Source organism: Somniosus microcephalus, chromosome 7 (genome assembly GCF_052327205.1).
Source record: "Somniosus microcephalus isolate GS21.2 chromosome 7, FLI_Smic_1.0, whole genome shotgun sequence".
In the NCBI taxonomy this organism is placed as follows: Eukaryota; Metazoa; Chordata; class Chondrichthyes; order Squaliformes; family Somniosidae; genus Somniosus; species Somniosus microcephalus.
In genome coordinates, this window is record NC_140993.1 from 27,709,910 (window position 1) to 27,725,505 (window position 15,596).

The 15,596-nt window shown below is 47.2% G+C and overlaps 2 protein-coding genes across 5 annotated transcripts in view; one reads left to right on the forward strand and one right to left on the reverse strand.

The window, feature by feature from the left end:
• prelid3a (PRELI domain containing 3A) overlaps positions 1–6,062 on the reverse strand; it is a 33,652-nt gene extending 27,590 nt beyond the window's left edge. The window contains exon 1 of one of the 2 annotated variants that reach the window (XM_085992332.1): positions 5,722–6,062. Coding sequence is in view for 1 of the 2 variants with exons in the window: in XM_085992331.1 (XP_085848457.1) it covers positions 1,041–1,072 (32 nt within the window). In the remaining variant the exon portion in view is untranslated. Of the gene's footprint in view, positions 1–1,040; positions 1,264–5,721 lie in introns of those variants that run through there. The other variant, XM_085992331.1, reaches the window with a different exon arrangement.
• A 5,109-nt stretch (positions 6,063–11,171) lies between these two features.
• The window catches only part of afg3l2 (AFG3-like AAA ATPase 2), a 52,977-nt gene continuing 48,552 nt past the window's right edge, over positions 11,172–15,596 (forward strand). For 2 of the 3 annotated variants that reach the window (XM_085992333.1, XM_085992336.1), the window contains exon 1: positions 11,172–11,421. In XM_085992333.1, the coding sequence (XP_085848459.1) occupies positions 11,332–11,421 (90 nt within the window). In that variant the 5' untranslated portion in view covers positions 11,172–11,331. The remainder of the gene's footprint in view (positions 11,422–15,596) is intronic. The other variant, XM_085992334.1, reaches the window with a different exon arrangement.

The following is a 15,596-nucleotide window of genomic DNA, read 5'->3' on the forward strand; positions in this document are numbered from 1 at the left end:
CCCGATATCTAGTCGGAGGAAATTTCTGCTCATCCAGTACTGGGTGTCGGACAAGCAGTGTGGCAAATCAAAGACAGTGGAAGGGACGGAGGGAGATGGGGAGGTAGAGCTGGGTATCATCATCAGCATATATGTGAAACGTGACGTCGTGCTTTCGGATAACATCGCCGAGGGGCAACGTGTAGATGGCAGTGTCGGCCTGGATTATGTGCACAAGTGTTTGGAGTGGGGCTTGACCCCACAACCTTCTGACTCAGGGCTGACACTTAACAACCACTAAGTCAGGGCTGGGATTTTCGACTTTTGGGATCTTCTGAATTTGTGTGACTGGGATCTACCTGCAGTCTGAACCTATTCCCCAGACATCATTACATCTGTCCCCCAGATGAACTACAAGGAGTTGGGTACAGCTGGCTAAGGGATGCACTAAACAATTAAAAATACCTTCCAATGGAAAATTTGATTTATTTTCCATATATATATCCACACACATACAAACTGTTTTTCAAAAATAGCCAATGCTCCTTCAGTTCTTTCTGTAGCGCAGAGCAGACCGCAGTTTGCGAGAGGAAATAGTCTGCAACGCATTTTTTTGCGCAGACAGCCGCAAGCTAAGGTTTTCAGTAATAAGAGTAAAACACCCGCTTCATACCCAGACCCTGCACCCCTCGGGGGGCCGCTCGGACCCTCACCCCCCCGCGCCCAGGGGGGCCGCTCGGACCCTCACCCCCCGCACAGGGGGGCCGCTCGGACCCTCACCCCCCCGCCCGGGGGGGGGGGCGCTCGGACCCTCACCCCCCCGCCCGGGGGGGGGGCGCTCGGACCCTCACCCGCCCGGGGGGGGGGGGGGGGGCCGCTCGGACCCTCACCCCCCTGTCCAGGGGGCCCTCAAACCCTCACCCCCAGGGGGCCGCTCGGACCCTCACCTCCCGCCCAGGGGGGCCCCCTCAGACCCACAGCCGGTGCTTCAGTGGGGCAAGCTGGCTGGCCGGACCCCTCCGCTTTGAAACGCCCGCACTCGGATTTCCCTTTCGACTCACCTGAAGAGGTGCTCCGCGCTCCAAACCTTCATGCCGGCCGCTCTGTGGTACCAACAGCGACGGTTAATGAGCCGCCTGCTCGCGCTCTCCCCAGCGCTGTCCGCCGGTGACTGAACCCGCTCAAGGAACCGCGCGCTCTCACTCACTCGACGCCGTCACTTCACGCTCCGTGTGACAGAAACCGGTGGAGAGGCCAGGCCCTCACTCGCCCCGCCCTCATGCGCATGCTCCACCCTCTGGCCCCGCCCTCATGCGCATGCTCCGCCCTCTGGCCCCGCCCCCATGCGCATGCTCCGCCCTCTGGCCTCGCCCTCATGCGCATGCTCCGCCCTCTGGCCTCGCCCTCATGCGCATGCTCCGCCCTCTGGCCCCGCCCTCATGCGCATGCTCCGCCCTCTGGCCTCGCCCTCATGCGCATGCTCCGCCCTCTCGCCCCGCCCCCAATCGAACCAGCCCTCTCGCCCCGCCCTCAAGCGCGTGCTCAGACCTCTCGCCCCGCCCCCAGGCGCACCAGCCCTCTCGCCCCGCCCCCAGGCGCACCAGCCCGCTCGCCCCGCCCTCAGGCGCACGCTACCTCTGGCCCCGCCCCCAGGCGCGTGCTCCGCCCTCTGGCCCCGCCCCCCAGGCGCACGCTCCCTCTGGCCCCGCCCCCCAGGCGCACGCTCCCTCTGGCTCCGCCCACAGTCCGCGATTTTCCCCTATTACGTCATCCCCCACACACTGTTTCAATTGCTGCAAAGCCTCTACGGTGTCCACGATGCGGTTCGTGTAAACAAAACGGATTTATGTCATCTCTTGCTTTATTTGTCTCAAGCTAAGATAAATCGAAGCAAAAGTTTTTTTTTTAAAAGCCAGACCTACAACTATGCAACTTCTTCAATTAAGGAGGTAATAACTGCTTTAATTATAAATTAAAATGGTTTTCGGGTAATACAAAGTCAGCATAATAAAATAGATGGTATCATCATTTGACACACATACATATACAGTCCACCAAGCACCCTTCTCCCGAGAGAAGGAAAATTATACCAGAAATAGCCCATCCATGTACTATCCTGTCTAAACGTTTGGGTCAAACTGGTACAAAAGGTCTCGGTACTGTACTTCAGCTATTATGCACAGAAACTTTACACGGGTGGATGGTACAACCTCATTTCTAGATCTTAGATGATGCCCAATTCCATCTTTCAACCAACTTCCTAACCATATCAGTTCTGACGAAGGGTCATCGGCCTGAAACGATAACTCTGTTTCTCTCTCCACGGTTGCTGCCTGACCTGCTGAGTGTTTTCAGCATTTTCTATTTTTATTTCAGATTTCCAGCATCCGCAGTATTATGCTTTTTGTGCTAACCCTATCCCGTCTAAAAAGAGTAGCAACAGATTTAGCTCCCTCACACTGATTCCTTAAAGAGGATTCCTTGCCTTAGAGAGGGTGCAACGAAGGTTCACTCGATTGATTCCTGGGATGAGAGGGTTGTCCTATGAGGAGAGATTGAGTAGGTTGGGCCTATACTCTCTGGAGTATAGAAGAATGAGAGGTGATCTCACTGAAACATACAGATTCTGAGGGGGATTGACAGGGTAGATGCTGAGAGGTTGTTTCCCCTGGCTGGAGAGTCTAGAACTAGGGGGCATAGTCTCAGGATACGGGGTCGGCCATTTAAGACTGAGTTGAGGAGAAATTTCTTCACTCAGAGGGTGACTCTTTGGAATTCTCTACCCCAGAGGGCTGTGGATGCACAGTCGTTGAGTATGTTCAGGGCTGAGATCGATAAGATTCTTGAACTCTAAGGGAATCAAGGGATATGTGATTGGGCGGGAAAGTGGAGTTGAGGTAGAAGATCAGCCATGATCTTATTGAATGGCGGAGCAGGCTCAAGGGGCCGTGTGGCCGACTCCTGCTCCTAATCTTATGTTCTTGAGTCTTTTGTCAAAGTGTATCTATCTATTTTTAAAAATCTTGGCCTTTAGAAAAGCATCATATTTCTTAACTCAATAAACATCCATCACATTAGGTCCACGTATCTCATAGAAACATAGAAGATAGGAGCAGGAGTAGGCCATTCGGCCCCTCGAGCCTGCTCCGCCAGTCAATGAGATCATGGCTGATCATCCAAATTCAGTACCATGTCCCTGCTTTCTCCCCATATCCCTTGATCCCTTTAGCCTTAAGAAATATATCTAACTATATATAATATATATCTCTCCAGGTCGTTCTGTTAATGTCACCGATGGGGAGAAAGCTTGGTCATTCTGGAGTAGGTCCATTCATTTTAACGGCAGCAGTGACTTCAAACTGACCTAGGACATCATCTGGAGCCATCCATTTTCAAGGAAAACTACCTTTTGGGTACCAGTAATATAATCCTCACAGTATAAGAATGTAAATTACCAAGTAAACTCTCCCAATTGACTCAGATAATTTATTCCTGGCATAGCCGACTAATGCAGACCAGGACGGAAGGATCCAGGTTTGATCCGTGGTCTGTGCTGAGCTACCTAATCTAAGCAGGGGTAAAGGCACTACAATTGGCTTTGTCGCTTTTGGGTTTGAGAGGGGAAATACTCCTGGTTGCTGTTCAAGTACCCCTGCTGCAAATGGCTGTATCTGCATTGTTTGGATAGAACAGCATCTGTTTCTCCCATGATCAAATAGTATACTAATGCTCATCAACAAGGCTCACACATGAATAAGTCACTCGGGTGAGGTACTGGAGGGTGCCCACCCACTGCCCATGGGGCCATGCTCGAGCAGAGAGGGAAGAGGACAGGACAGAACTTGCTGAAACAAATGGAGAGAGGAAAAAAGTTGCTGATCGCCATAATAGTGCATCAAATTTGATTAATGGTTTGACAGGCACCATGTTCGCAACAGCCATAAATATTTTTAGATGTTCTAACATTAAATAACGAGAACACCTGAAAAGCTACTTATTCATAAAGAGGAAGGTTGTTTGGGCTAATGGTTACCATCCATTTTATACTGATTGTGTTTTTGTCGGCCTGTCAAACCATTAATGGAGTTTGATGCAGCAAGAGATCCCAGGTCACTTTAAACCCCTTCACTCATATGACCTGGTTAAAGATTAGTGAAACGCTTGCCAGCAGGAAATTATATCAACACTATGACTTGAAGCTATGAAGAGAGACTGGACAGGCTGGGGTTGTTTTCCTTAGAGCAGGGAAGGCTGAGGGTTGACCTGATTGAGGTGTACAAAATTATGAGGGGCATAGATAGGGTAGATAGAAAGGTACTTTTCCCCTTGTAGAGGGGTCAATAACCAGAGGCATAGTTTCAAGGTAAGGGGCAGGAGGTTTAGAGGGGATTTGAGGAAAAACTTTTTCACTCAGAGGGTGGTTGGAATCTGGAACTCACTGCCTGAAAGGGTGGTAGAGGCAGGAACCCTCACAACATTCAAGAAGCATTTAGATGAGCACTTGAAACGCCATAGCATACAAGGCTACGGACCAAGTGCTGGAAAATGGGATTAGAATAGACAGGGCTTGATGGCCGGCGCGGACACGATGGGCCGAAGGGCCTCTTTCTGTGCTGTATAACTCTATGACTCTATTGATCTTCTGTCTCCAACTTTGCTGTGTCAAAACTGAAAATGTTCATAAGCAGCAGTTGAAAGAGAGATATAGGCTAATGTTGAGGCTGAGACCCTTCCTAGGAGTCCCATCTGAAGTGTGAAATTATGTATATGAGGTGTATAAAATTATGAGGGGCCTAGATAGAGTGGATAGGAAGGACCTATTTCCCTTAGCAGAGAGGTCAATAACCAGGGGGCATAGATTTAAAGTAATTGGTGGAAGGATTAGAGGGGAGTTGAGAATTTTTTTCACCCAGAGGGCGGTGGGGGTCTGGAACTCATTGCCTGAAAAGGTGGTCGAGGCAGAAACCCTCATCACATTTAAAAAGTACTTGGATATGCACTTGACGTGCTGTAACCTACAGGGCGATGGACCAAGTGCAATAAATGGGATTAGGCTGGATAGCTCTTTTTGGGCCAGCACAGACATGATGGGACGAATGGCCTTCTTCTGTGCCATAAATTTCTATGATTCTATGATTTTTTTAAATCGTGTTGTAGTCATTGTTTCGCTGATGCTCAACCTGCTATAATTCAACCTCTGTTGCAGAGGCTTCCATAAAAGAGTTGAATTTGATTTATTATTTGGAACTCCTGAAATTGCTTGTTGTGAAATAACCCGGTCAGCCTTGTGCTTTCTTAATGATTATGCTGATTAAATATTTTGCGATGCACTGTTACTCTTGCAACCTCATGCTACATTGGCACAACAATCTATTAGCCAGTCCTAGCAAATCTCACATACTAGGAGTATGATGAGGAAAAAACGTTTTTACGCAGCGAGTGGTTAGGATCTGGGATGCACTGCCTGAAAGGGCGGTGGAGGCAGACTCAATCGTGGCTTTCAAAAGGGAACTGGATAAGCACCTGAAGGAAAAAAAATTGCAGGGCTACGGGGATGGGGACTAGCTGAAGTGCTCTTGCAGAGACCGGCAAGGGCTCGACGGGCCGAATGGCCTCCTTCTGTGCTGTAACCCGTCTATGAAAGTCATTTCATTTATAAAATGTGACATACCATATTGTGATTTATCTCACTCACAAAACTACATTTAAGTAAATTTTAGATGCGTTTGCAATCTGCCTCACCTTACATCTCACTCCTTAACATCCCGGCGCGATGTTGACAGCCTTGCAAAAGCCTTAACCACAAACAATTGTTGACCAGCAAGCATTGGCAGTGGCCACTAAAAAAGCTGATAGTCGGGCAAGTAGGTTTCAAAGTCAACAAGAAAAAGGGAAATCAGCAAAATTACGAAAAAGAATAAGATGAAACAGAAAGAAAAGTAGCGGCAGATCCGGTAAAGTAAGGAGGCAAGAAAGCCCATCGCAAGGGTCTGGGCTTGGCTTTTGGGGCAAGTTGACTTTTGTTGAGGGGGCGTTTCCGATGACGTAACTGTGCGAGGGGGATGACCCCCCGATGGGAGGGGCGAGGGTGATTTCTGCGTCATGACCCAATACGCACAGTATGTATCCACAGAGGCGGTGGACACATTTCTTGCGGGTTGAGGAGGGGGAGCGCTCCGAACCTTCGCTAAAATCCTTGCTGCTCACACATTTTAAACGCGGATCAAACTATTATTAAACGTTTTAAAGCCAGGGAATCAACAAAGAAATGGCGCACTGCTCTCTCCTGATGCTGTACAAAAGCTTTGCTCCTCAGCAGAGCCTGGGGACTGCTGAGAGTGATTGAGCGCTTTAACCAGGGTCAACTCGAGGAGAGAAAGAACTTGCGTTTATATAGCGCCTTTCACGACCACCGGACGTCCCAAAGCGCTTTACAGCCAATGAAGTACTTGTTTGAAGTGTAGTCACTGTTGTAATGTAGGAAACGCGGCAGCCAATTTGTGCACCGCAAGCTCCCACAAACAGCAATGTGATAATGACCAGATAATCTGCTTTAGTGATGTTGGTTCAGGGATAAATATTGGCCAGGACACCAGGGATAACTCCTCTGCTCTTCACAATAGAGCCGTGAGATCTTTTACGTCCACCTTAGTGAGCAGACGGGGCCTCAATTTAATGTCTCATCCGAAAGACGACACCTCCGACAGTGCAGCACTCCCTCAGCACTGCACTGGAGTGTCAGCCTAGATTTTTGTGCTTGAGGTAATAATTTTTTTTTTCTCCCCCTGTCCAGCGCAAACATCTATGTACTCCCAGAGATCCCTGGCAAATATTATTACATGGTAATGAATAATGTGCTAGTAAGTCACCTAATACAGAAGCAATATTGAATACAACTTTTTCACATCACGGTCCTTGTTATGTGTGGTATGCTCAGCCCCCAATGGGCAGAAATCAGTTTACCTTGTGGATCCCCTGAGATCCTATTGACCCCAATTTGAAAAACTATGGTTTACACCAGAAGACACTCTCCCTCCCACCCGACCTCATGTTTTACAAACAGTTCCTGCTCTCTCTTTGTTGTTTTCTAATAAATGTCATTTTCTGTTCCAGTAGAAATAGTCCCAATATCGCAAGCCCCTCCTCATAAGTATAGTTTCCTATTCCTGTCATCTTCCTGGTAAATCTACTTGGTATGCTCGCTAGGACTTTCATAATGGGGTGCCAAACCTCCACAATTTGTTTCTCATTTATCCCCAGGTGGTCCTACCTGCTCTCTAACTATCTGTTTGCTTTTTATATGCTTACTATTTCCTTTTATATTACCAGCTAGTCTTTTTTCATATTCCCTTTTAGTTCTCCCACTCTCCCCTTTCACCTCCCTATTACATTTTCTATCCACCTCATAAATTCCTTTAGGTTTGTTAGCCCTAATGTTATCATGTCTCCTTTTAAATTTCAATTTGGTTTTAATCTCTCTTTATTGGTGGAACTCTAATCTTTCATGCACCCCCATTACCTTATAGTAATGTAACCATGTTTACTTTATCCCTCTCATATTTGAAGCTTTCCCACTGCTGATCCATTGATATATTTGCTAACTTATCTGCCCAGCTAATCTGAGCCAGATCACTTCTTCCCTGGCTGAACTTTGCCTTATGTTTGCTTCTCTTTTTATCCTTTTCTATTTATATATTGAACCCAACAATGTATTGGTTATTATTTCCCAATTTTTCCCCAACTCTCATCAGTTATTTCCCCAGCTTAGTTTCCCAGAAGTAAATCCAAGCAATGCGTGTTTCTTTAATCAGTACAAGTTACAAAAACATACAATTAGGTCAGATGCTAGGAACTACTTTTCGCAGAGTCGTTGATCTCTGGAATAAGTTGCCAGCATGTGTGGTGAGTGTGGATTCGTTGCATGTTCAAAAGGGAGCTGGACGAGTTCCTGTAGGTGGAAAGGATCACAAGTTAGGTGGGTAGTGATATTGGTTAATGGGGATAATGGTATCAGCATCATGGTCCCATAGAGGGGTTGTTTGATTGTCTGGTGAGGGTTGGAATGGAATTTCCCAGACCTTTATTCCCTAAATTGGTAAACATAAGAACATAAGAAATAGGAGCAGGAGCAGGCCATACGGCCCCTCGAGCCTGCTCCGCCATTCAATGAGATCATGGCTGATCTTCGACCTCAACTCCACTTTCCTGCCCGATCTCCATATCCCTTGATTCCCCTAGAGTCCAAAAATCTATCTATCTCAGCCTTGAATATACTCAAAGACTCAGCATTCACAGCCCTCTGGGGCAGAGAATTCCAAAGATTCACCACCCTCTGAGTGAAGAAATTCCTCCTCATCTCGGTCTTAAATGGCCTACCCCTTATCCTGAGACTATGCCCCCTAGTTCTAGACACTCCAGCCAGGGGAAACAACCTCTCAGCATCTACCCTGTCAATCCCCTTCAGAATCTTGTATGTTTCAATGAGATCACCTCTCATTCTTCTAAACTCCAGAGAGTATAGGCCCATTCTACACAATCTCTCATCACAGGACAGCCCTCTCATCCCAGGAATCAATCCAGTGAACCTTCGTTGCACCGCCTCCAAGGCAAGTATATCCTTCCTTAGATAAGGAGACCAAAACTGTGCAAGGTACTCCAGGTGTGGTCTCACCAAGGCCCTGTACAATTGTAGCAAGACTTCCTTACTCTTATACTCCAACCCCCTTGCAATAAAGGCCAACATGCCACTTGCCTTCCTTATTGCTTGCTGTAACGGCATGCTAACTTTCTGTGTTTCTTGCACGAGGACACCCAAATCTCTCTGAACACCAACATTTGAAAGTTTCTCACCATTTAAAAAATATTCTGTTTTTCTATTCTTCCTACCAAAGTGAATAGCCTCACATTTCCCTACCTTATACTCCATCTGCCGCCTTACTGCCCACTCACTCAGTCTATCTATACCCCTTTGCAGACTCTGTGTTCTCCTCACAGCTTACTGTCCCACCAAGCTTTGTATCATCAGCAAAATTGGATACATTAATATAGATTGTAAATAGCTGAGGCCCCCACACTGATCCTTGCGGCACCCCACTAGTTACAGCCTGCCAACCTGAAAAAGATCTGTTTACCCTACTCTCTGTTTTCTGTCCGTTAGTTTTTCTTTTTTTTGCCTCTCACAGGAGATTGCATGTCTGCAGGGAGGGATGGGTTTAATGGTGTGAATTGGTGTCACCGTGTCTGCACCGGACAGGCTTGGTGCACCATCTGATCTTTTCCTGTCCTTTTTCAGATTTTTTGTATCAGTGGACTAGATTGACCTAGGAAGTAGTCTTGGATGAATTCTAAAAGGTGTTTCCTACCTTGACTATGCATTATCTTTATTCCAGTCTATCTTGGGCTAGCTAAAGTCACCCAATATTAGTGCCATGTTGTTCTCACATATCTCTTTGAACTGTCTGCAGATATCCTCTACTATCTCGTCGCCATTGTTTGGTGGCATGTAATGCACACCAAAAATTGTACTATTTCCTTTCCTATTTCTTAACTTTATCAATAATGGATTGTGTGTTAATGCAATCCCTTAGGACATTTTTACAATCTAGCCCTGTGATAGAAGCTTTTATTAACACTGCCATCCCACCTCCCCACCCCCCCTGCCCAATCTCTCCTGGAAATGTTATCCTGAATCCAATTCTTTGGAATGTTTACCTTTATTCTTTCTCCTGACTCTCTCATTTACATTTTTGATATTCCTTGCCCTTTTGGCAACAATGTTTTTGTTTCTCACTATCCCAAAGCCTCTTTCTTTCCTTCCCTTTTTCCTCTAATATGTTCTCACTATTTCAGCTAAACCTTCTGTTTCTATTCCCACCGCTTTATTAATCCTGATGATTGATTGAGCTATACAAAATACTAAGTGGAATAAAAAATGTAATCCTGAGCACCATTCAAGTTAAATCATGACACCAATACAAGGAGACAGAGGTACAAACCAGTTGAGGATGTCACAACTGAATTCTTTAGATAAGGAATGATTAATACCTGGAATGGGCTTCCAGGTAGAGCAATGGAAGCAAAACTTCTGGAGAAATTCAAAGTACAGTTAGATACTGAGGGCAAACACGTTTCTAAAGAAGGAGAAGCTAAAATGGTCTGTACTTGTCTGTGACCTATCCTTCCCTTTGATATGCTGACTGACCTGTACATTTTCTGTTATTTCATATTTCTAGCAATCACAGTTTTATAAAGCTCGGATGTTACAGTTGTTGGTTTGCTGATATTCTGCTGCATTTCAATTTGTCCTGCAGAGGTTTCGATAACGCAATTCTTAGGACTTTTGATCTATTCTGATTGGGAAACAAACCTATAACAGCAGTGTACTTTCAATGAGTGTGTTGGTAAAATGTCTTACAACACACAATGTTAATCCGAGAACATCTTGCCCTACTTAACACTATAAACTCCACTTCCATTAGTCAGACCTGCTGAAGTTCAATTACTTGGAATGGACACGCTCATTTTGGCTTAAAAATCCAAAGCTTTAAATCCACTCTGGGGGGGGGGAAATAAACTTGAGTTCAAATTTTTCAGATGGGCTTGCAGTTTGTCTCACCTTTTGCGATGATAAATCCTAGTGCTAATTAATATTCCAGCCTGAGGTTGGTCAGCACATTGGAAACAGGGGGTGGGGGCGGTCACTGAACGTCGTCGTAAAGCGGCAAGTCTATCAGATCGTAGGCATCGAGCAGGTAAATGACCACGAAAAGAACGGAGAAAAAGACAAAGAGGCAAAATGAGGGGAAGTAACAGCAGCAACGGCACAGGCAGAGTAAAAACAAGGACATGGCAAACTAAAGCCAAAGGAGTGGAGTCAAAACTCTGCCCTGAGTTTGTTGAAGTCAGTGACGTAACTGTGTCAGGGAGGATGACGCAACCCCCGGCGGAGGAGGAGGCGGAGGAGGAGGAGGCGGACGTCGCGTCGACGTCAGGCGCTTGACGACGATTTGAGTGAATGCCAGGAGGGCGACGTCATGACGTCAGGCGCTTGACGACGATTTGAGTGTGGGCCAGGTGGATGACGTCAGGCGCTTGACGACGATTTGAGTGAATGCCAGGAAAGGCGACGTCATGACGTCAGGCGCTCGAGGACGATTTGAGTGAATGCCAGGAGGGCGACGCCATGACGTCAGACGCTTGACGACGGGATGAGTGAGGGCTCGGAGGAGGAGCCTTGAGATTTCATCAATGCCCTCGCTGCTTCAACATTTCAAACGTGGATCTAACGACCAGCCGTTTTAAGAACGAGGGAAGTGGGGAGGAGGGCAAAAAACCCACGAGAGAGTGAAAAGCATGGCGCACCGCTATTTGCTGATGGCCGGGTGCTGTCGAGGACTGTACAAAAGCTGCGGCCCTCAGCACAGTAGCCGAGCCTGGAGACGGGTAAGCGAGGAGGAGGAGGAGGAGGAGGAGGGAGGGCTTTAATCAGGGTCACTCGGGCACTGCCCAGGGCTGGCGTGTTTACACCAGCAACCACCTCCCTTCGGTTTGGTGTTGCGGCCCCCTCCCCTCCCCTCCGCTCCCTGTTCAGGTCCCTTTTTTAAAAATGTAATTTAAATTGACTGCGGGATGCTGACGGAATTTAGGCCTTTCCACTTGTATAATGACGTTGAAACACTGCAGGGTCACACATCATAACAGCCTTTGCCCTTCCCTCCCCCCTTATCACTGCACTCCTGTAGCATCCACTTCCTAAAACTAAAATCAACTTCAGTTAAGTCTTTGCAGAATAATGTGTAATTCCAGTTTCATTTGCAGTTGTGAGAGTATTATTTTTATATCAGGGGACCATTTATTCTTGAGGACCAACTTTATGAAGGTGGCAGGACAAGTTGATAAAGCTGTTTTAAAAAAAAAAAAAGCACACAGGATCCTTGGCTTTGTAAATAGCTGCATAGAGTACAAAAACAAGGAAGTTGTGCAAATACTGTATAAATCACTGGCTGGACCTCAGCTAGAGTATTGGTGTCTAATTTTGGGCACCACACTTTAGGAAGGATGTCAAGGCCTTGGAGAGAACATAATAGGAGCAGGAGTAGGCCACATGGCCCTTTGAGCCTGCTCCGCCATTCAATAAGATCGTGGCTGATCTTCTACCTCAACTCCACTTTCCTGCACTATCCCCATATCCCTTGATTCCCTTAATATCCCAAAATCTATCGATCTCTGTCTTGAATATACTCCATGACTGAGAAGGTGCAGTGGAGATTTACTAGGCTGGTACCAGGGATAAGGGAGTTCAATTATGTGGAGAGACAAGAGAAACTGGGATTTGATCGCCTTAGCGCAGAGAAGGTTAAGGGGAGATTTAATAGAGGCATTCAAAATCATGAAGGGTTTAGAGTAAATAAGGAGAAACTGCTTCCACAGGAAGCATACATGCCTCATTGAGGCGGTAACCAGAGGACACCGATTTAAGGTAATTGGCAAAAGAGCCAGAAGTGAGATGAGAATTTATTTTACACAGCGAGTTAGTATGATCTGGAATGTGCTGCATGATAGGGTGGTGGAAGCAGATTCAATAGCAACTTTCAAAAGCGAATTGGATAAATACTTGAAGAGGAGAAAATTGCAGGGCTGTGGGGAAAGAGCAGGGTAGTGAGTCTAATTCGATAGCTCTCTGAGTCGGCACAGGCCCGATGGACTGAATAGCGACCCCCTGTGCTGTATGATTCTATAATATCACACCTAAAGTATTGAAAAATGACCCAAGGCGCTTCACAGAAGTGTAATCACAAAAATTGACACCGAGCCAATGAAGGAGATATTTTGAGAGGTGACTGGACGCTTAGTTAAAGAAGTGGGTTTTAAGAAGTGTCTTAAAGGAGGAGGGGGAGGCAGATTGAGAGAGATTTAGGGAGGGAATTCCAGAGCATACAACAATAACAGTTTGCATTTATATAGTGCCTTTTAATATGTAAAACGTTCCAAGGTGCTTCACAGGAGTGTAATCAGACAAGAAGTGACACAGAGCCCAAGAAGGAGACATTAGGACAGGTAACCAAAAGTTTGGCCAAAGATGTAAGTTTCAGCGAGAGTGTTAAAGGATGAGGGAGCGGTTTAGGGAGGGAATTCCAGAGCTTGGGACCTAGATGACTGAAGACATGGCCGCCAATTGTGGGGCAAAGGAAGTGAGGGATGCCGAGTCCAAAGTTTGAGGAATGCAGAGTTCTCGGAGAGTTGTAGGGCTGGAGGAGGTTACAGAGATAAGGAGGGGCAAGGCCAAGGAAGAATTTGAACACGAGGATGAGAATTTTAAAATTGAGGTTGTTGGATTGGGAGTCAATGTAGGTAAGCAAGCACAGGGTGGGAAAGGTGGTGATGGGTGAGCAGAAATTTGTGCGGGTTAGGAGACAGGCAGAAGAGTTTTGGATAAGCTCAAGCTGATGGAGGGTGGAAGATGGCAAGCTGACCAGGAGACAATTGCATTTGTTGAGTCTGGAGATCTGAAAAGTATGGATGAGAGTTTTCCTCAGCAGATGGGCTGAGGAGGGGCGATGATGGGCAATGTTACGGAGGTGGAAGTAGGCGGTCTTTGTGATGGAGAGGATATGGGGTCGGGAAGTTCAGGTCAAAGTCAAATAAAGCCGCGATCAGTCTGCTTGAGCCTGAGACCGTGCCCAGGGAGTGCAGTGGGAACGGAGTTTGTGGCAAGGGCTGAACACAGTGGCTTTAGTCTTCCCATATGTTTAATTGAAGGATATTTCGGCTCATCCAGGATTGGATGTTGGACAAGCAGTCTGACAACACAGGCAATGGAGGGGTCAAGAGAGGTGGTGGTGAGGTAGCGCAAGCTGTCGTCAGCATACATGTGGAACCTGACGTGTTTTGGGATGTTGTCGCTGAGATGAGAAATAGGAAGATAGATCCGGTGGGGGGGGGGGGGGTCTCTAGAGGTAACAGTGCGTTGTAAGGTGCAGGAGATTCTTTGACTACGCATGGATAGGTAAAAGTGGAACCAGGCGAGGGCAGTTCCTCTCAGCTGGACAATAGAGGAGAGGCTTTGGGGGGAGGATGGTGTGGTTAACCATGTCAAATGCTGCAGACAGGTTGAGAAGGATGAGGAGGGATAATGCACCATGGTCACAGTCACATAGGATATAATTCGTGACTGATTAGGGCAATTTCAGTGATGTGGCGGGGCAGAAACCTGATTGGAAAGGTTCAAACATGGAGTTGCAGAAAAGGTGGGCACAGATTTGGGAGGTGACAATACGTTCTAGGACTTGGGAGAGGAAAGGGAGGTTGGAGATAAGGTGGGCGTTTACAAGGACAGAGGGGACAGGGGTGTTTTTTGAGGAGGGGGTGGGGGGCGATGACAGTAGATTTGAAAGGGTGGGGACAGTACCTGAGGACAGGGAACCGTCTACCATATCAGCTAGCATGAGGACCAGGAAGGGAAGTTGGGTGGTCAACGGTTTAGTAGGAATAGGGTCGAGGGAGCAGGAGGTGGATCTCGTGGACAAGATGAGCTTGAGAGAGCATGTAGGGAGACAGGATAGAAACTAGAGAAAGATGTGAGTTCCGTGCTAGGGCAGGAGGGTTCCTTGGGGGAAGTTTGGCTTGGTGGGTAAGGGGAAGCGAGGGATGCGGCAGAGGCAGCTGAGCGGATGGTTCAAGCAAGTGGAGAAAAGAAGGGCTGATATTTGGATTCCAAGATGATCCTGGAGCGGTGAGCAGTTTTGGCAGAGGTGAGCAGGGCCCAATATTGCTTGATGTGGTCCTGCCAGACCTGGCAATGAACGGCTAAACCAGTTGTGCACCATAAACGTTCAAATCTGCATCTCTTGAACTTAAGGGAGCAAAGATGGAGGCCATATCAAGGAGAATGACCAGGGTGGGAGAGAGTAAGGGATTTACTGGGGACAAAGGCATCAAAGGTGGAGGTGAGGGTGTGATTGAGCAGGCCGGTAGCTGCAGAAGTATTGTGGCGAATGGAGAGCCAAAGGCTAGACAGTTGGGAGTTTGAAAGTGCCGTTGTAAGTGATTTGGGGAGAGTTTTTTCCAGGAGAGTTTTTTCCAGGAGAGGACGCAGAAGGAATTAGGGTTGGAGGGGGGGGGGCGGGGGTGGTGAGTGGTACAAGGAAGCGATCAGATTTGGCCTTGTCTGTGATTGAGTCGAAGGGAGTAGAGAGGCCATGTGAGATGGCAAGGCTGAGGGTGCGGCTGGGAATGTGGGTAGGAGAGTTTATATGGAGGGAGAGGTTTAAGGGAGGGCAGGAGGACAGTGAACTCAGAGGAGAGAGGGCAAGGTGAGTTAAGATGGAGGTTAAAATCACCAAGGATGAGAAGTCGCTCAGTGCAGAGGCTGAGGGAGGAAAGAGTGAGCTTCGTGCCTGGACAGCTGAAGGCATGTCCACCAATGGTGCAGTGAAGGGACTGTTGGTTCGTCTCCTGTTCTTAGGCAACCCATTCTTCCACTGCTATCTGCCCAGAGCAAGATATTTGATTCTGATCGGAGTATAATTTGACATTACGTCCAGCAGATTTTTTTTTCCATAGTTATTTGTATTTGCAAGTCTGTAATAGACTGATCTTGTTTTGGACTATGTAGATGC